The sequence below is a fragment of the Heteronotia binoei genome, chromosome 2, assembly GCF_032191835.1.
Source record: "Heteronotia binoei isolate CCM8104 ecotype False Entrance Well chromosome 2, APGP_CSIRO_Hbin_v1, whole genome shotgun sequence".
Classification (NCBI taxonomy): domain Eukaryota; kingdom Metazoa; phylum Chordata; class Lepidosauria; order Squamata; family Gekkonidae; genus Heteronotia; species Heteronotia binoei.
Window position 1 is genome coordinate 189,375,931 of NC_083224.1, and position 20,871 is coordinate 189,396,801.

At 47.7% G+C, this 20,871-nt stretch overlaps 2 protein-coding genes across 4 annotated transcripts; one reads left to right on the forward strand and one right to left on the reverse strand.

The window, feature by feature from the left end:
• Positions 1-5,802: 5,802 nt before the first annotated feature.
• On the reverse strand, positions 5,803-10,924 carry TPGS1 (tubulin polyglutamylase complex subunit 1). 3 transcript variants are annotated; one of them, XR_009555085.1, is made up of 3 exons: positions 10,566-10,924; positions 7,701-8,481; positions 5,803-7,208 (listed from the first exon to the last, which is right to left on the reverse strand). XR_009555085.1 is itself a non-coding variant. In XM_060232716.1 (2 exons), the coding sequence occupies exons 1-2, from the start codon at positions 10,901-10,903 to the stop codon at positions 7,950-7,952; spliced, it is 870 nt and encodes a 289-aa protein (XP_060088699.1). In that variant the 5' UTR covers positions 10,904-10,924; the 3' UTR covers positions 5,803-7,949. The 3 variants fall into 3 exon arrangements, 2 of the variants coding, with proteins under 2 accessions (XP_060088699.1, XP_060088698.1); XM_060232716.1 differs by having other exon boundaries at positions 5,803-8,481; XM_060232715.1 differs by having other exon boundaries at positions 5,803-8,484.
• Positions 10,925-11,740: 816 nt separating this feature from the next.
• Positions 11,741-18,414, forward strand: LOC132567726 (zinc finger protein 548-like). The gene is made up of 2 exons (XM_060233412.1): positions 11,741-11,784; positions 16,808-18,414. The coding sequence occupies exon 2, from the start codon at positions 16,815-16,817 to the stop codon at positions 17,490-17,492; it is 678 nt and encodes a 225-aa protein (XP_060089395.1). The 5' UTR covers positions 11,741-11,784; positions 16,808-16,814; the 3' UTR covers positions 17,493-18,414.
• The last annotated feature ends 2,457 nt before the right edge of the window (positions 18,415-20,871 follow it).

Consider the following 20,871-nt stretch of genomic DNA (forward strand, 5'->3'; position numbering starts at 1 on the left):
AGAAGGTCCCAGGTTCAATCCCTGGCATCTCCAAAAAAGGGTCCAGGCAAATAGGTGTGAAAAACCTCAGCTTGAGACCCTGGAGAGCCGCTGCCAGTCTGAGAAGACAAGACTGACTTTGATGGACCAAGGGTCTGATTCAGTATAAGGCAGCTTCATATGTTCATATGTACAGGTGCATTTAAAGGGGGAGGGACAGTGGCTCAGTGGTAGAGCATCTGCTTGGGAAGCAGAAGGTCCCAGGTTCAATCCCTGGCATCTCCAAAAAAGGGTCCAGGCAAATAGGTGTGAAAAACCTCAGCTTGAGACCCTGGAGAGCTGCTCCAGTCAGGTGAGGGATGGTGGCTCAGTGGTAGAGCATCTGCTTGGGAAGCAGAAGGTCCCAGGTTCAATCCCTGGCATCTCCAAAAAAGGGTCCAGGCAAATAGGTGTGAAAAACCTCAGCTTGAGACCCTGGAGAGCCGCTGCCAGTCTGAGAAGACAATACTGACTTTGATGGACCGAGGGTCTGATTCAGTATAAGGCAGCTTCATATGTTCATATGATTTATATGTTTAATGATGATTGTATTTATGTTGACGTTCTGGAATGTAAAGACAAGCGGCCAGTGGAAGGTGAACGAAACCCAGACTGAACCTAGGACCTGCTACACCTGCCAGTTTTTGGTCTACTACCCACATGAGAAGTGGTAAAAAATTTTTTGGTACTGTCTCTGTCTCTCAACACAAGGAATTATAGGACAGTGGACTTTAGTACCGTCTCTCAGCACTAATGAAGAAGCATTTATATTTTGATGCACATTGACAAGAATTTTGGTTTGTGGAGGAAGTATTTGAAATAGAATACCAAAGAGATTTGTTATTACTAATCAGTACACTGCGATTTCCGGTTTGTCCCACCTGGGGATTAGCGATTTATTTATTTATTTTATTTATTCTATAACTTATATCCCGCCCTTCCCACAAAGTGGCTCAGGGCGGCTCACAACAAACAATAAAACAAAGTTCAAAATTATTACATTTAAAAGTTAAAACATTTAAAAAGCTAAAAACCTTAAAATTTTAACATTAAATCTATACCATATGAGTCACAGAAGTCTAATAAGCTACATTTAATTCCCAGTCAGGCGTAGGCTAACCGGAAGAGGGTTGTCTTACAGGCCCTGTGGAACTGAGCAAGGTCCCGCAGGGCCCTCACCTCTTCCGGCAGCTGGTTCCACCATGTAGGGGCCATTGTGGAAAAGGCCCTGTCTCTGGTTGTCTTGAGACGGACTTCCTTAGGCCCGGGGATGGTGAGAAGGTTTTGAGTCCCAGACCTCAGTACTCTCTGGGGAACGTGTGGGGAGAGATCCCTTTTTGGTTCTGGCCCCAACCTGGTGGAGCTCTCTTCCTAATGTGACACGGGCCTGGCTAGACTTGGTTCAGTTCTGCAGGGCCTGTAAGAGAGATGTTCCACTGGACACATGGTTGAGGACAGTGATGGTTAGAGAAATCAGCTGGCCTCACTTCATTTACTGTTGGGCTGCAAATCTCTCTGCTGGCTGCCTCCCACCTGACCACCTGTGATAGATTGTTGGGAGACATCTGGCAGAGTAGTTTGATTATTAGGCTTTTTAAACTGAGGAAAAAAAATCGGATTTTAAAATAGTAATGCTGATTTTATTGTATAACTGTTCAAAGCCACCCTGAGTCCTGTTTGGCCAGCAAAGGCACAAGATAGAAATTGAATGAATGAATGAATAAATAAATCATTCAGGACAACTCCAGGGCCTAACTGGAGGTTGAAAACCCTATTAGCTCTCCAGACCCAAGCAGCTGTGCGGAGAACTTCTGTTTGGTGCCATGGTTAAATTCAGTTTCTTGTAGTGGTTAAGTGTGCACTCTTATCTGAGAGAACCGAGACTGATTCCCCACTCCTCCACTTGCATCTGCTGGAATGGCCTTGGTCAGCCATAGCTATCACAAGAGTTGTCCTTGGAAGAACAGCTTCCGGGAGAGCTTTCTCAGCCCCACCTACCTCACAGGGTGTCTGTTGTGGGGGGGAGAAGATAAAGGAGATTGTAAGCTGTCTGAGACTCTGAGATTCAGGGTGAAAGACGGGATATAAATCCAATATTTTCTATATTTCTGAGCTAGGTTGCTGCCCAGGATTGTCTAATCTTGTCAGATCTCAGAAGCAAAGGAGGATCAGCCCCATTCAGTACTTGGATTAGTGACTACCAATGGGTCCTTTTAACCAGTTTAAATGTTACACAGATAGAATCAGAGTTGGAAGATAATCCAGCCCAACCCCCTACACAATGCAGGCAATGCAGACAAAATACCTCCCCTCGTACGCACAGCGATTCCTGCTTCATGCCCAGAAGATGGCAAAAAACCCTCCAAGATCCCTGGCAAAAGTGGCTTGGAGAAAACCTGTAGCTGTAACAAACAAAAACCATCAAGGGTCATTGCTACATAACCACAACAGTATTGTAAGCCTTCAGGTCTTGGGTTTCTGTCAGTACAAAGCAGGTGGAGAATCTGGGCCCTTTCCAGGGCCGTTTTGTCTGTTCAGGGAGGACTCCTCAGGGCCAGACCCAGCAACAACCACAGGGTGACTTATCACCCAATTTTCATGATTCAACCAGGCTTGTGCTTGCTACTGTTCAACAGCAACCGCCCCATGAAAGCCAGTGTGGTTTAGTGGTTAGAATTTCAGACACGGACCTGGGAGACACAAGGTTCAAATTCCAGCTTTGGTGTGGAAGTTCAATGGATGACCTTAGGCCACTTGGTCGTTCTCAGACTAACTTACCTAACAGGGCTGTTGACAGGATAAAATGAAGGAATGATGTAAGTTGCCTTGGAGCCCCATAATGGAGAAAGGCAAAGTCAGGGCTTTTTTTCAGCAGGAACTCCTTTGCATATTAGGCCACACCCCCGATAGAGCCAATCCTCCAAGAGCTTACAGGGCTCTTAGTGCAGGGCCTACTGGAAGCTCCAGGAGGGTTGGCTACATCAAGGGTATAATATGGGCCTAATATGCAAAGGAGTTCCTGCTACAAAAAAAGCCCTGGGCAAGATATAAATGAAGTTTAAAAATAACAAATATCGCTAAAGATGGGAGGTACAGAAAGGGCTGGCAGGTGGGCAGCAGGAAGCAAGGAAAGGTGAGTACTTGGGAGTTGGCAGGAGGGAAAGAATAAAGGGGGGGGGCCGATACAGGGATAAGCAAGGTGCCCTGGCAAGTCCTTGGGGTTCCCCACTGTGCGATTGGGCCTGGCTTGATGCCTGGCCCCATGCAAGTGGGCCGTAGCCTTCCAGGGTAGAGGGTGCCAGGAGATGGAAAGGTAAAGGTAGTCCTCTGCGCAAGCACATGTTGTTTTCGACTCTGGGGTGACGTTGCTTTCACAGCATTTTCACGGCAGACTTTTTACGGGGTAGTTTGCCATTGCCTTCCCCGGTCGGATGGAAAGGAGGGAACGCTAAATGGGAGGGGGCAGATAAAGGTAGGTTGGCTGTTGGGTGGGAAGCTAGAGTATAGATATAGCTTCGCCTGAGATTAACTGCCACAACAGAGGGAAATTAACTTCCCTCACAACACCTACTTCTCTCAGCCCACCAGCAGCCTCAATAGCCCAACTCTGCCTAGGCTCCCCAGAGCTCAGCAGCTAAGCTGGGTTGGCTCCAGTCAATACTTGGTTGGGATTACCATACAGGAGGTGATGGCAAACCACCTACGCTTGGCGTTTGTCTAGAACACCCCATGGTAGGGATGCCAGCCTCCAGGTGGGACCTGGAGATCCCCAGAATTACAGCTCACCTCCCGACGGTAGAGATCAGTTCCTCTGGAGAAAATGGATGCTTTGGAAGGTGGACTTTCTGGCATTGCACTCCACTGAGGTCCCTCCCATCCCCGGGCTTCATGCCCCAAACCCCTAGGACTTTCCAAACCTGAAGCTGGCAAGCCTCCCCCCCCCCAGGGGGACTTGGCAACTCTACCCCATGAATGGGCTGCTGTAAGTCAGCTGTAACTTGACAGCACATTCTTCTTCCTTCCTTAGAACCACAGTTTCCAGAATTTCTCGAGGAAGGGGACGGTTTGAAAAAAGAGAGGAACGAAGATAGTACAGTGGGCATTCACACAGGTCGTCCTCCTGCATCAGAGGCAAAATTTTCAGCCATAAAGGTGACATGGGACACTGCCGGCCCAAGCAAGTAGAGCAAAAGCTTAAAATACAAATAATCGACAATGCTTAAACCCATTTAACTCAAATTTGAATCAAATTAAGTGGAGTGTTAATTACTTTACAGTCTCAAGCACCCAGACACCTGTCAGCCATCCTAAAGCTTAGTACTCTGACCTTGCAGGAAAACTGCAAAGAAGTTGTTCTCCTACTGACCAGTGCTGGGTAGAATAATTAACTTTTATTTCCTTGTAACTTTTTTTTTCTTTCGGTTAAAGGTAGCGAAATGGTAAGGAATTAAACCGCAGGGCAGGATTTCATTCAAAAAGTCCTTGTCAGCTGGGGAGGTAGCCTGTTGCTTCTCTGCGTGAGTGGGCTGCTTCTCCTTCAGATCAGCTTCCACTGGTAATTCTGCCGCATCTCGCCACAGGATGTTCTCGGGGGATTCACGTAGCATCTCCCAAGGCAACACAACCCCATACCCACACAAAACATTGCCCACTGTCCCTCTTTACAAAGCAGTGTTCTGCTCACATTCTATTAAAAAAAAATAGGGAGATACACAGTAGATGAAAGTAAACAAAACAAACACTATCTAAAACCACATGGTCTGAAATCTTATATAACAAAGCTTAATACAACCAAACATCGTGTGCGCTAAACAACTATTTCATAGCCAAGTTGTGCGGAAGTTTGATAGCTTTGTTTGCAATGTTGTTTCTATGTAATGTTTGTGACTTTTCTAATAGTATATAAAAGTCACAAACATTACAAAACATGTACTAAAACATTCTCATCCCTACCGTTAGGACAGGAAAAGCTCGGAAGTGACAAGAATATGAAGGTGAAAGAGAAAATGGACAATAAGGCCTAGAAGGGGAAGAAGACCAAAGAGCGACTGTACTACTTGAAAGCGAGAAGGCCTCAATATGGACTGATATAAGAACATTTAGACTAAAAGGGCCGAGCAAGAATACCTTGTAAAGGGGGGTAGAGATTTAGATGTATACTCTGTATGAGAAAACGGATAAGCTCGATGTAAATGATCAAAAGAATAAATATATTTATATTACAAACATTACAAAGAAACAACATTGCAAACACTGCTATCAAACTTCAGCAAAACTTGGCTATTATCAGTAAGTTTGCCCGTAAGAGGCTGGGTCCTGTTATCATCTGAGACTGCCTGGGACCTGTTATCACTGTTACCCCCGGGTCACCTTTATTATTATACTCTGCATGGACTGAAGAAATTTGGACGGTTCTATTTTGGTTGCGCTTTAAACGCTTCTGGATTAACATCTTTGGCCTGAGTTTTGACCTTGTAAAAAGGTTTCCCTTTGTTCACCGCATGGTTTCTATGTAAATGCTTGTGACTTTTCTAATAGTCTATGAATTATAAAATCATTATTTAGCACACACAATACGTTTGGCTGTATGAAGCTTTGTTATATAAGGTTTCGGACCATGTAGTTTTACACAGTTTTTGCTTTGTTCACCCATTCCGCTTCGGCCTCCCCAAAATAGCAACTCCTACAGATATGTAAAAAGGAGGCACCTCTTAGATAGCAGTTACATGGTCATGCCCTTCTGACTCACTCATTGAGCATATTTCCAACTTTAACTCCACAAAGTTTTATTGGGCACCTGTATTGCAGAGCCTTTGCCCAGGAGAGAGAATAGAAGCTCAGAATCATCAACCACAGGTAATGACAGAGTCCACAATTGCCCCTGCTGTTTCCACCTGTACAACCCAGTCAGTCTAAATAAGGTGCTCGAGGTTCCTCATTTAGCACTATTACATGCCTGCCAGTTAAGTGGAATCCTTTCCTGCAATTGTGGCTGCTTGAAGCATTGTAAAGCAATTTACCCTTAACTGGGTGCCTCATGCCCTGTGGATGATGTGCTAAGGGTAAAAAAAATTATCTGGCAAGGAAGACGACAATGCAGAGTGGCCGCCAACTCTACAAACACCTATAATTTTGTACCACCTTTTGGTCTGAAATTGTTAAGCGCAATGGGGAAAACACAAGGAGATTGCAAGCAAAAAATACATATCCATTACTGTTTCCCTCCTCTTCTGTATACTGGAACTTCCAGCTTTCAGGGAAACCATTCCCACATCAGCTTGTCAGCTGAAGAATCCATCTGCAGAGCACATTTTCACCATGCCTTTCATCCAGTTGGCTCAGGGTGGCTTACAAGCCTCCCTCCTCTTCCAGTTTTTTTTTCTCCCAGTGATGCTGTGAGGTGAGTTAGAGGTTGGGAGTGGCTGGCTAAAAGTCAACCTGTGAGCTCCATGGTCAAATGGAGACTTGAATCCAGGTCTTTCCAATTTCTTAGTATGACACTCTGTTGTACTGCCCTGGCTTTTTGGCCATGGATACCTTTGTGTGCAAGAGACACAACCCCGTTACATAAGCCCCTGCAGTTACCTTCTCACCAATGAACAGTAAAGCACCCAACACACCTCTGCAGCTGTACTTCATGGAAGAAGAGCAGTAGGCAAATGACATTTCAGGGAACTGTGGCTGTCCTCACTGATCTTCTCCTTTAGGAGCCCTGGTTAAGCCTTTCAGGTACTCGGTGCTTCCTGTTCTCCCCTTCTTTCTATTAGGGGTTAGAGGGACTGTGGCTCACAGCAGCTGTCTCTCCACCACTTCCAGCAAATGTCTAGCTGTCCTTTCCCCCTGCCCCATGCTCTGCAGGGGATGATCTACTGTCTTTCTGTTTGGCTGCCCTTCTGCTTTCTCTCCCCTGTAGTCAAGCTGTTGGCTGTGCCTCTTCTCAAGATCCTCCTCAAGAATGCACGCACGAACTTGATGCTCACCAGGGTATTAAAACTGTTAAAAGTATTCCACATGACATAACAAGGTGAAGAGAGAGTGCATAGCATCTGGAGTCCTAGAAAAACCTCTTGTGTCTGTCTCTTTGAAAAGGTGAGGACCAACATATTCCCTGAAATGATGAAGGGGCAGCTGCATAACTGAGGAATCTGAAATAGATGGATGTCCAAAAGTTCCCATGACTCCTGGAAAACCTGAAAAGAAGACACAAAATTGAGGATGCAGCACTCCTGGATGTCGTGTTGGGAGGATTTCAAAATTACAAGGGAAGTTGAGAATTGCATGGTAGCTAGGATGTCCTTACGATTTGTCTGCTCATAGTGAGTAAAACCTTGCCTTTGGCCCCAATCCCTCGCCCTCTAGAAATGGAGGAGCAGAAGAAAAAAAATAAGTCTCCATAGTGATGCTCTACAAATTTTTCCATGTCTCTGTGGTCTTTACCATAGAGAGCAGGGCTAATTCCTAGCTAGTCAACCAGAAATTACATCACATCCTTCCCAAGCTTTCCTCTCCCCAGGCACTGACATAAAAATTTCCCAGCACCTGCCAAGGCAGTGCTGGCAATCCTAGATTAGGAATATACATCTGAAAATAGGTTGTTTCATGGATGAAGGCTTTCAAACATCAAGAGTATTTTGTTTCTGTGTGCTTAAATTCATTTATAAGTTCTCAGTAGAAGTATTTACCTCAATATCTTTCAGGAACCTCAACATTTCACTATAAAACATACTGAATAAGACTCAGTAGGAGAACTTCAGAAGTTTTACACAGCTTACAAAGTTGTAGTTCTGCTTAAGCCCAAAGGCAACATACACTCCTCTTTCCCATTTTTATTCCACCTGTCCCATTCCAGAAGAGAGAAAGCAGGAGTCTTGTCTCTCCATCCCAAATAAATCCAGTTCTTGGTCAAGCTGGCATTTGTCCTGGCTTGCAATTCAGCCAACAGGTTTCACTTTGGTGACAAAAATGACCGATGCTTTCTTGAGAAACTCCTCTTTCTTCATGGCCACGCTGGCCTTCCTTTCAGCCAGTGCCTTGTCCATAGCTAAAGCTAAGTAGTCCGGCCCAAGCTTGGACCCAGCCTCCAAGTAACGGATAGGACTGGAGACATTGCTAGTGTGAAGAGCTTCCTCCAGAGTGCTGAGCACAGCTAAACAGATCCGTTGATCAGCCACACCAGATCCGCCGTCCAGGGCCTCATAGAGAGCACTCGCCTTGGCCAAAAACTCAAGGAAGACCAGACAGGTGAGCACGCCATAGTGGAAGACATCAAATGGCACCATCTCATGGTCCCGGCAAGTTATCTTTTGAAGCAATGGCGCGACAATTTCTTCAGCAGCTCCCCTGTCTCGGAAGAACATATTCAGCAACTCGCTGTAGAGTTTTCCATTGACCCCAGGCTTCTTCCGTCTCCCACCAGCACTCAAGGAATCGTATGCCATGCTGACATTGTTGCTGAAGGCTGTTCTACTGGAACAGGGAGGAGGAAAAGTTACATTATTGGAAGCAAACACAAAGCTGCCTTTGCTCCATTAAAGTCAGTGATGTTTACTCAGACCGGCAGCAGCTCTCCAAGGTCTCAAAGCAGAGGTCTTTCCCCACCCCCTACTGCCAGATCTTTTAACCAGGAGATACCAGGAATTGAACCTGGGACCTTCTGCATGCCAACCGGAGGATCTACACTGAGCCACAGCCCCTGCTGTACTTGAAAACAAGGAATACAAGTAGTCCAATTTCCAGCGCATGATAATCAGCACCAGACTACAGTACTACATGCCCTGGCTTGGGAGTAAACCTCATTGAGATAGCTTAGCACTTGCTGCACAGCAAGTTATGCCACAAAGCTGCAAGCCAATAGCCCTTACTTGAAAGCAAGCCCAATACACCCAGCATCTTCACACAGAGTGAACATTCATAAGGTCAAGCTGCCCATCTGCTCAGCAAGGAAGATGGATAAAGTGGATTTAAAGGATCAGATTACACTCTACACTCAGTCATGATGCTTCTTGGAGAAGTAATTCTCTTTCAGCCTAGCCTACCTCACATGGTTGTTTTGGGGAAGGAAGTATGATAGAGGGTCAACCATGCTCCTTAGAGCGGACACCAGTAGACAAAACTGAACTCGGTGGTTCTTGTTTCAGAACACATATACAGAGAGCGCCGGTGTGGTGTAGTGGTTATGAGTGTCAGCAGGCCTCATTTTGGGCACGAGCTCACAGGAGCGGAGCTCCGGAACCTCTTTTCGTGCTCTTTCTTTCTCTCTCCCCCACCCTGTCCCCCATACTTGCTTCTGGGCTCTGTTGTTCAAACCCCCTGGGAGAATTTTGCTGAACTCTTAAGAATTGACAAACTTTCTAATATTTCCCCCCACAAACAAATGGGAAAACAACCAAAACATAGAAAGCAGACAGATGGAAATCTTCCGCATGCCACTGAGGCCATACAGGAGAAAGTCATTTTAAAAGTAAAATGGAATGTTTTATGATGACGATTGTAATTCAATAAGCATTTTAGGGTGGATGCTGAGCTGATATAATTTAGTACAACTTCCGGTAATGTCAAATAAGTTGTGCTAATGAGCTCCATCACCTCTAACTACAAAATGACCCCTGAGAGTCAGAATGTGATTGGAGGTCTTGAATCCCCACTCCTACTACGGAAGCTGGCTGGGGGATCTTGAGCCAGGTGCACACTCTCAGCCTAACCTACCTCACAAGACTGTTGTGAGGATCAACTAGACAAGGGAAGAATTACGTAAGCCTCCCAATGCGGAGAAAGATATTTAAAAAGCAAAACATACAGAGAGGATCACAGCACTCTGCATGTGAAGGGGGACCCCTGAATAATTAATGAATACCCCTATAATAATGAATGTAAGCATGCTTCTGCCTTCAAAAAGAGGGTGTCTGATGCAATGTTCGTTAGACAGCCGTCAGTGGGTGTGGATACACAGATGTGTATTGGATAACACAAAGAGGCCTTACTGAGAAGCTTCTTGCTCGAGCTGATAACGCATGGAGACAGGAGGGATGGAAAAATACTAGAAGGAGAGCAAGGGGAGTGGGGAATGTTGCATCAGATAACTTGTAAGGCCTGCCTGTTAAGCTTGCTTTCTGCTTAAAAAGATGGTCTGAAGATCGGGGCGGGGGGGGGGAGTGTTTCAGTATTTTTGGAGCTATGATACTCAACTTTACCCTGCTTATACTACCAGAAGTAAAATACCTCATTTCATACCAGTAATGCGTGTGGCTCTGTTATTTTCCTGCTACACATGCCTACCCAGAGATTAGGCCAGATGCGACTCAGTGTGTGCCTTACTTAGGAGTAAAGAACTACAGACATGTACAAAAAAGCAATACATTTCCAGAAACTGAGGTTTTTCTTCCAACTCTTTCCAACCCCTCCTACTCGCGATCGCCTGAAGGACTACGTTTCCCAGAAGGCGGCGCGCCTCAAACGCGTTCATGCCGCTGCCTCGGTGCCTTCTGGGGACTGTAGTCCAGCTCCTCAAGGGCCTCTTTCCCTGTTTTCCTTTCCCTGCCCCAACACACCTGTGGGAATGGTGGGCTAGGCGCAGGTGCCAGAGGGCCTGGTCCAGGCGCCAGTGAAGCTGCCTCGGCGGGTCTGCGCCGCCCGCCCTCCCTTCGGCGCTGCTCTGCATCAGCCTCTCGAAATAGCCGGCCAGGAACTCGACGGGCTCCTCCGGCCGCGCCTCCAGCAGCCTCAGCAAGGCTCCGCGCACCATGTCGCTTACGCCGGCCTGCAGCAGGAAGGCGGCCTCGGCCTCAGCGACCCCGTTGCTCGATGCGGCCGGCTGGCCGGGCTCGCTCGCGGGCGACGGGCGTCGCTTCTCGCTGTCCGCCATCTCGGCTGAAGGCGAAGCCGCCATCTTGGATGAGGAGGGCCCTCCCCCTCTGCCGCCATTTTGCTTACTGACAGCCAATCACGGCGGCGGCGGCCATTTCGTTGCCTTGCTTTGGGTTAACGGAATTTGCCTGGCGTCAATACAGGAAGTGCTTCCGGCGCAACAAGGAAGCGGTTTTCCAGTCCCCGCGGGCATTCCCGGAAAGGGTGGGGCCATAGAGATGATGAGGGCTGCAGAAGCACAGATCATAGAGAAGGCTCTCCGGAAGCTTTTAGGGTCAAGGGCGCTGCTTGAGATGCGAAACCTGCGAACGACTCTTGTCCTAGACCGTCCGTGGGCGCTGGTGTGCGCGCGCGAAACCGCTCTATGTGTTTCAAGAACGCCGCGTCCCCCTAAACTTCCGGTGGGAAGCGCGATCCCTCCGGAAAACAGCAAACAGTTCCGCCCGTAAGTTCCACCGGGCTTTCTCCCCTCGCGCTACCCCATTTGGCCGGGCCGAAGGGAAGGGGCGTGGCCGGGGCCTCAGCCACACGACGCGAGTGAGTCCTTCCCTTGGCGGCTGATAGAATTCAATCGGGCGGGAGCCGCCGATACCGCCTATCGAGGCTCTACTTCGGACGGTGAAAGCGGAAAAGGCGCCCGCAAGCAACACCGGAAGTGCCCGCAGACCACCGAGATGGTGCGCCCAGAGCGACGCGCGTGGTCAAGCTGGGGGGGCGCTCCGTGCCTCAGCGTCTCTATGGCACTGCGGGTCCTCCGGAGTTGGCTTCCGCGAAGCGAAGGACGAGGCGCCCAGTTGCCGGCCAGAGCGCGGGACCCAGTCGGCTGCCAGGCTCTCCACGGCGAGGGGGTCCTTGAACGGCGTGCTTGCTTTGCTTGGCCTTTGACCTGACCTTCTACTTCCGGTACCATTTTGGGTTTCCTTCTCGGGACCCTTCAGTAAACTGGACTTGGGGGAGGGGGAGCTGGCGGTGAGAAGACGGTGGGAAATCCTGGGGCTAGAATAGGATGCAGGGCGCCAGGCCTTCGCTGTTGGGTTGCATGTTGTAAGCTGAAGGAACCTGAAAGAGGAGGTTTGTGGCTGCACTTAGAATCATAGAGTTGGAAGGGGCCTCCAGAGCCATCCAGTTCAACCTCCTGCACAATGCAGGAAGCTCACAAATACCTCCCCCTAAATTCACCCATGGCGCAGAGTGTTAAAGCTGCAGTACTGCAGTCCTAAGTTCTGCTCACGACCTGAGTTCAATCCCGGCGGAAGCTGGGTTCAGGTAGCTGGCTCGGTCTTCCATCCTTCCGAGGTCGGTAAAATGAGGACCCAGCTTGCTGAGGGAAAAATGTAGATGACTGGGGAAGGCAATGGCAAACCACCCCGTAAAAAGTCTGCCATGAAAACGTTGTGAAAGCAACGTCACCCCAGAGTCGGAAACGACGTGTTTGCACAGGGGACTACCTTTACCTTTTTAAATTCGCAGGATCTTCATTGCTGTTGTTAACCGTTTTTTGGGGCAATGCCCCTTGTCCCAGATACCAATTACCAGGCAGGAGACTTGTTGTTCAGAGAAAACCACTTTATTTTCACTTCTGCAGAAGAGGAGAGAGAGAGCAGGTAACAAGGCTGTCTCTCTGTCTGTTTTGGCCAAGCCGTCGCCTTTTATAGGGTTCCCGACGTCATCCCTATCTTGCTCTGAGGCTAACTGCCATTGGACGCAGAGCTCACAATCTATTTCCACGACCGGTGGCTAAGGCTATGACCATATAAGGTAAAAGGTACAAACATCCGCCCAGCAACACTTTCTCTTGTCAGAACTTGTAACTTTATCTATATGCTTAGCTAGAATGGTACTCAGTTAGCACAACCGACTCCATATTGTGAACTTTACTAACCCTGTGATTCTGCATTTCAAACAAACACTAACCACTGAAGGGTGACGGATAACCACTCACAAACATCTGCAGGTGCCCTTTGAAGTTCCCAGTTCTGACACCTCTTATCTATGCAGTAACAGTGCGCATGACTCAACTGAGTATACAGCTCTAAAACTAATTTTGCCCTATTGGCTAATTATTTGTACCATATCTTACCCTACTCTTCTTAGCTAAATATCATAGATTTATAACAGTTTGGCTTGCTTAGTTCATGAAAAACATTTCCCCAGAAAAAGGTTACTTATGCTGGCTAGAGAGATAATATATGAAGAGCAGGAAACAGAAAGGGAGGGTTCTAACTCTAAGCTTAAAATAAAGGGTTGCTGAGAAACTGCAGAAGGAAATGGCCTAACCACCAAGCCACATCGAGGGAGGCAGGAAGCCAGTAGCAGAGAAAAACACACAGAGCTTCAACTGCCAAAAACTGGGGAAGGGTGGGGGCTTCTTTAGGCTTTATATCTCCTTCTTCATTGAATTAATGAATCTTATATTTATTCTATCACTGTCAGATAGCAATCTAGCCTATGTTTAAAAACCTCCAAGGAAGGAGAGCCCACCACCTCCTGAGGAAGCCTGTTCCACTGAGGAATCGCTCTAACGGTCAGGAAGTTCTTCCTAATGTTGATCCGGAAACTTTTTTGATTTAATTTCAACCCATTGGTTCTGGTTCTACCTTTTGGGGCCACAGAAAACAATTCCTCACCATCCTCTATATGACAACCCTTCAAGTACTTGAAGATGGTGATCATATCACCTCTCAGCTGCTTCCTCTCCAGGCTAAACATGCCCAGCTCTTTCAGCCTTTCTTCATAGGACTTAGTCTCCAGACCCTTCACTATCTTCGTCGCCTTCCTCTGGACCTGTTCCAGCTTGTCTATATCCTTAAAATGTGGTGCCCAAAACTGAACACAGTACTCCAGATGAAGTCTTACCAGAGTAGAGTAAAGCAATAAGAAAGCAATATAAATCGAATAAAAATAAATAAACAATACCATCACTTCATGTGATCTGGACACTATACTTTTGTTGATACAGCCCAAAATTACATTTGCCTTTTTAGCAAATGCAGGGGTGTCAAACATATGGCCTGCGGGCCGGATCAGGCCTGCAGAAGGCTCCAATCATGCCCTCCAGCAAGTGTCTATCATCTGCTTCATTTTCCCTTGCCTGCTTTTGTTGGTCACCATTTTGTGTTTCTCCCTGGGTAAGCCAGAGCGGCAAAGCAGCCTTTCTCTCCCCTCCCTTTTCCCGAAGGCCAGGCTCAATTAATCACCCTGCAGAGCTACTGAGACAAGCCTCTCTTCCTTCTAATGAATGGCTGAGGCTCCTCCCCCTCCTTGTTGTGCCCCCCCCCCCCCCCCGGGGAAGGAAAGAAAGAGCCAGAGCTTCCTTTGTGCAGTCCCCACCATCAGGAGAGCTACAAAGAGTGCTTTTAAGACTAGCAACGTTTTAGTGAAGGTATGAGCTTTGTGCCTTGCTACAGAGAGAGATTTGTTGGGCTTCTTATGGGTGTAACTGGATTCCCCTCCTCTTTTTCACTGTAATGCCCTCCAGTCTTGCTCAATAGGAAAGCATGTGAACTATTTAGAAGAGAAATATCAGCATTAGGCTGAGTGTGTGTTCCACCCTAGGTTTACCCAACAACTTTTCCTTAATTTTCCTTTAACATTTTCCTTTGATTGGGGGTCTGGAATTTAGACTTCCCAGATAATAGGCTGACACTGACATGGCTGTCCCTCTGTTCTTGTAGTTGTTTATTTTTTTTGGGGGGGAGTTGTATTTTTTTTTAGTTGTAGTCATTTTCCTGGGGAAAATGATACTTTTTAAGATAAGCACATATCCCTCAGTCTGTGCCATGGTGCCTTTACATGCTCTTGACTAGTACATGCAGCAACTTCTGTACAAAAGCTCACAAGGCCCAGCTGCTTCATGTTCCTCTGGGTCCTAGGCTCAAAGCATTGACCATGAGAAGTTTTGTAATGAATGTCAAAGAATCAAAAGTAAGTTTGCAACTTACAGATGTGCACACCTGAACAGCACATATTCCAGACTGGTACCGCACAGACATTGTCTGCAGTTTTTGATGCAATAATTCATAGCAAGAGGTGACATTTATCAGAGACTGTAAAACAAAATATTGCAAGCGGGCTGATATTTTAAGCATGTTTTATTTTAAGTTAAAAAATCTTTCATTGTGTGTCTGTGCCCTTTATAAAGTTTATATGTCCGCTATCTGGTATTGCATTTTATGATACTCATGGCCGGGCCCGACAAGCTCTCATTTATGTCATATCCGGTCCTCATAACAAATGAGTTTGACACCCCGACACCTGTTAAAGAGTTAATTCATATCCCAGAATCTAAGGTTGAGCGGTAAGCTATTGTTTGAGGCCCCAAACAGAAGATGCTTTAAATCAGCAAAGGCTGTTTCCTCTCTTAGGCTTTTCAGCAGAAGAAACTGTCTCTGCAGAGCAGTCCAAGATTCCAAGTCCCAATTAGTGTGACATAATCTGACACAGATGGAATCTTAACTACCCTCCGGTCCAGATCAGCAGCGTGAGCCAAAAGAAATCCACAGCTTATATAGGCTCTAATGACCTCATACACACAGCTACTTATGTCATTCAGCAGTACCGGTAAATGATTTTGCAGCCAAATAAACAATGAGCAATAATGGCTGCAACCATTTCCCTAATCCTAGTTGCTGGGTTTATGCCAATGGCTGCCCCCTTCATCTCGGTTCTTGCCACAGTTCTATGGTTCTGAGAGACTGAGACCTCTGGTGGCCAAATGCTATAACTGCATGAATAATGATAAAAGCCAGCTCAAAGAGCAATATAGAAACTTAAGGTGTTAGTAGATGTTTGAGAAACTTAGTGCCCATTTCATAAGAGACCCAACCCAAAATTCTGCGATACGCGCTTCTGTGTTTAACAACCACCCCAACTGGGAATACAAAACATCACATAAGTGAGAAAGAGTCACTCCCTTTAAAGGTAAAGGCAAGCACCAAGTCATTACCAACCCATGGGGTGATGTCACGTTGTGACATTTTCTTGGCAGACTTGTTACACTGTGGTTTGCCACAGTACTAAATAAAATTCTCCACCAATCCCAGCGTTTCTCCCACCCTATGACCCATCTAAAGAGCCCCATGGTGCAGAGTGGTAAAGCTGCAGTACTGCAGTCCTAAGCTCAGCTCAAGACCTGAGTTCGATCCCGGCGGAAGCTGGGTTCAGGTAGCCGGCTCGAGGTTGGCTCAGCCTTCCATCCTTCGGAGGTCAGTAAAATGAGTACCCAGCTTGCTGGGGGGAAAGTGTAGATGACTGGGGAAGGCAATGGCAAACCACCCCGTAAAAAGTCTACCGTGAAAACGTTGTGAAAGCAACGTCACCCCAGAGTCGGAAACGACTGGTGCTTGCACCTTTACCATTTTTATGACCCATCCTCCCTCCCCCAAACCCTTAACAATAAATTCCAACCTCCCAACAGCAGGGGGGCAAAAATAAGAAAGCCAAACTAAGACACCTTCCATCCGCAAGAACTCCCATCATTTTTTTAGAAAAGAAAAAAAATATTTGCTAGAATGTAGTGGAAGTGAACTGACACATAAGTTAACTGGCGGTGTTGGAAAATGCCATCAAGTTGTCACCAAATTATGGGAGGGTTTTCAAGGCAAGAGAAGCTCCTCATAATAATAATAACTTTTTATTTATATCCAGCCCTCCCCGCCAAGGCAGGCTCAGAGGCGGTTGGCCGTTATCTGCCTCCTCAGTGGTCTCCAATCCAAGTATGAACCAGGGCCAGCCATTCTTGGCTTTCAAGATCTGTTGAGATTGGACTAGACTGGGCCATCCAGGGCAGGATGGAAGCCATTCAGGGAGGGGGGGATTAAGCTTCCCAGAAGTGATTGCGCCTGCTCACTTGGGGACAGTTCAGACTCCTTGTGTGTGACTGTGGTTGGCACGGACTATTCATGCAGTTTGAAATCTCATATTCCAGGTGCCCCATGGATGTTGGACAGATCCCTGCCAAGGCCCGGAAGAAGAAGAAGATTACCCGGAAGCAGCCCCAGGTTTCCTCCAGGGACCCAGAAGTACACCATTGCGATGTATGCGGGAAGGACATCAGGTACCTGGCAAACTTCCGGGAGCACCAGCGCATCCATACAGGGGAGCGGCCCTACCAGTGCAAGCGATGCCGCAAGACGTTCACCCGCTGCGCTGACCTCATCAAGCACCGCCTGGTGCACTCCGTCAGCCGGCCGTACCGCTGCAAAGTCTGCGGGAAGCGCTTCAAGTTGCGGGCTGACCTGGACAAGCACGGCAAGGTGCATTCCGACGACGCGCCCTTCCCCTGCCACCTGTGCCCCAGGCGCTTCAAGCGGACTTCTTGCCTCGTGAAGCACCTGCGCATCCACACGCAGGAGAAGCCCTTTGCGTGCGCGCACTGCGACCGGCGCTTCAAGTGGGAGGCCTCGGTCAAGGAGCACGAGCGGGTCCACACGGGGGAGCGGCCCCACCGGTGCAGCCAGTGCTCCAAAACGTTCACCCACCGTTCCACCTTCCTGCAGCATCAGCGCACCCATCAGAAGTACCCGGCCTTCAGCTGCAAGCATTGCTCGAAGGCCTTCAACCACAAGTCAAACCTCCTGAAGCACATTCGGGCTCTGCATTCGGGCTCCTGAAGCACATTCGGGCTCTAGGGCGGAAGAGGCAGACTGAACCGCTTGGCTCCAGGGGAGATAAGAGGCCTACACTTCAGGAGACAAAATCATGGGCGAGGGGGGAAGGGCTGGTTGCAGCTGCTCACTGACCAAAGTGCCGTGGAGAAATAGAGGTGGTAGGATGAAAAAAAATATATGAAGGCTGAACATATGAACATATGAAGCTGCCTTCTACTTTGGTCCATCAAAGTCAGTATTGTCTTCTCAGACTGGCAGCGGCTCTCCGGGGTCTCAAGCGGAGGTTTTTCACACCTATTTGCCTGGACCCTTTTTTGGAGATGCTGGGGATTGAACCTGGGAACTTCTGCTTCCTTGAGCTGGCTACCTGAACCCAGCTTCTGCCTACCCCCTACAAATTTGGATACTAAAACAGACTTTTAGTTGGTGGTAGAATCCCTATTTGTGTGATTTTGGGGGTGGGTGGGTGCTCTTAACTCCTACTAACCCATGTGCCCGCATTCTTACATCACAGGGTAACTGGATTTAGCATATGGCCAGGATTCTACAGGTAATAGAATCTGTTAAAACCTCAAGAGTGTCACTCTCCGTTTTACGATTTGGGCAAGAACAAGGTGAGGAAATGGTTTCGAGCCGGGCGTGTGGTGCAGAAAGCATAAATCGGTGTCAAACGAAAGAGATTTTGGTCTTGCAGCTGGTTGCAAACTGATGGCTGGGCCAAGGGAAAAAAAGAGTGCCCGAAAGCAGCTATTGATGTTGATTCAATTGATGTGCCAGAAAGCAGCTATTGATGTTGATCCAAGCATTTGGAGCCTGTTGGGGGCACCTTTGGAATCCAGACCTGGCATGGTGGGCACGGTTGCAGTAGGAGGCATAGCCAGCCACAAAATGGCTGTTGCAACTTCCCTTTGGGGACAATCCTATGGTGTCAAAAGATTTCAGGTTTTCACGGCGGGCAACGTCATTAGGGTTTGTAGAATCTTTTGGGCTCAAGTGCTGTGTTCTACTGGAGAAAGTCTGGAAGAAAAACTTTCTCCAGTAGAACACGGCACTTGAGCCCGAAAGATTCTACAAACCCTAATAATCCTACGGTGGCAGCTGCTGCCAAAGCAACATTCTTAAAGGTCTGCATAGCAAATTGAAACTCCCACTGGCCAGTCAGAAGCTTTGCTGGACAGAAGCCCCACCTAGCCCTGCTCACTTTTTAGAAACATCTGGTGGGCACCAGGAGAGCTGTTGGTAGGTGCCGTGGTGTCCACAAGAACCGTGTTGGAGACCCCTGTTATAAAATGGTATTTATGCATATTTGAAGTGTGTGCTCTTCAAACGCTTATCAGAGGAGTTGAGACACCTCCTTGGAAGGTACATTGGCTGCTTCTTCCATCCCCTGTAGCATGCAGCTTTGGGGAGCACTGAATGTGTCATACGATGCACTCTCAAGTTGCTAGTGCAACAATGCGGTGCAGTTTGGTCTCGCCAGCCAGCCCCCACCCCCCAATAGAGACTCATCTGTAGTGTAATCAGTTGAGCTCCAAAATGGTGCCGAAAGGGACATTGTGAAGGTAGGAAGCTGGCGAACCTCCCTTAAGGAACTAGCGCAGGTTCAACAAGAGAACAAATGCCCATTTCTGGCATGTCTTATGGGGCAGGAGATGCCTTAGGTCGGGGGTCCTAACTTTGCTGAGCCTGCGGGCACCTGTCAGGCAATGAGAACATAAGAACATAAGAGAAGCCATGTTGGATCAGGCCAACGGCCCATCCAGTCCCAACACTCTGTGTCACACAGTGGCAAAAAAATTTATATATACGCACACACTGTGGCTAATAGCCACTGATGGACCTCTGCTCCATATTTTTATCTAAACCCCTCTTGAAGGTGGCTATGCTTGTGGCCGCCACCACCTCCTGTGGCAGTGAATTCCACATGTTAATCACCCAATGCTTCACTGAAGTCAACTGTGCTTATGAATAACGTTTCATCCATGCTTACTAACCCTAACGCTTAATAAAACGTTAGCTACTAATGATGGGGCCCTGCACGAGAAGGAGGGGTGGGAATAGGGTTGCCAAAACTCCCAAAGAGCAGCCTGGCCTTTGAAGTGTAAAATACCAGGCTGACCGCTCTGGCGCCTCCCGGGGCGAGAGCAAGGACGCCAGCAGGAGGGAGGACGTAACTACGCCTGAAGGAAAAGATAACCGGCGTGTGAAAGTAACAAGTGCAGGGACGAATGTAGATTTATTATGAGAAGTAGTTTGGAGCCCTAGCCTTTGATGTATGTTCATAAATACCAGTGATTCCAGTTACTCGTTATCAGTTTCAATGAACATGTGCAGAGAGCAACATTGTTGTAATCAATAAATGAAAGTTAGTTTTGAACAAAAGCCAAGTCTGATCATTTTGGATACTTCGACGAATCCTTTGCTGACAGCACCGTTGAAATTCTGACTCGGCACAGTGGGCACATCTGAACAATGGACGCCTCGTGAAGTGGAGCCTGCTATACAACGGCTGCCGCAGCTCTCGCCTTCAGTCACGTAGCGGAGATCCATGCATTGTGGTGTGAGGTGCTGCCGAAGCATTGTTTTTAGAACTGTGCTCAAGCAATCAAATCTCCAGTAGCCAATCAGAAGCCTTGCTGGGCAAAAGCCCCACCTACTTTCTAGGCACTTGGTGGGCACCAGGAAAGATGTTTGCAGGTGCTATGGCACTCACAGATAGCATGTTGGGAATCCTTACCTTAGGTTGTCACCCCATTGAAATTCCGGTTTGGGGGGTCTCTTGGGCTCTAGAGGTTGGAAATCAAAAACTTCCCCGTCTTTGTAACTGATTAGGGCCCAAAAAATAACTAATGGGAATGCTGAAGTCACCTCAAATTATCCCACCAGGGACCAGAAACCCATGGACTGTGTTAACTTTTATTAAGCAGTGGTGAGGCCTGTTTCCCAGGATACCGGACCAGCCAAGAACACCCTCCAAAGAGTTCTTTTAAAAAAACTTCTGGCCTCCTGAAGGTGCCTCAGCTGCCTGGTAATTCTGTGTTGTGGGAGTTCAGATGTGTAGCTGAGCACCCTCCAGGGCCTCCCTTGAGGAAAAGCCAGATGTGAAGGAGGAGTGTCCTATCAGCCCTCAAGTCTCCAGCTGCCAGTGCTGGTTTGTTAAAGCTTTGGCAGGTCTTAAAAGTGGCAAAAGGAGCCTGCAGGGTTTTTTTTCTTTTTCTTCAATCGGTCTGCTTCACTCGCAGCAACCCCTTCCTCCAGGATTTGGAAGAATCTTTCCTGAGCATTGGAGGAAAGTACCGGCAGTAGCTCAGCAGGGCCTGGGGGCAATTGGGTGGTATTTGGCTGAGGGGGAGGAATTCCGCTTTGTCAGGGAAAGAGAAGA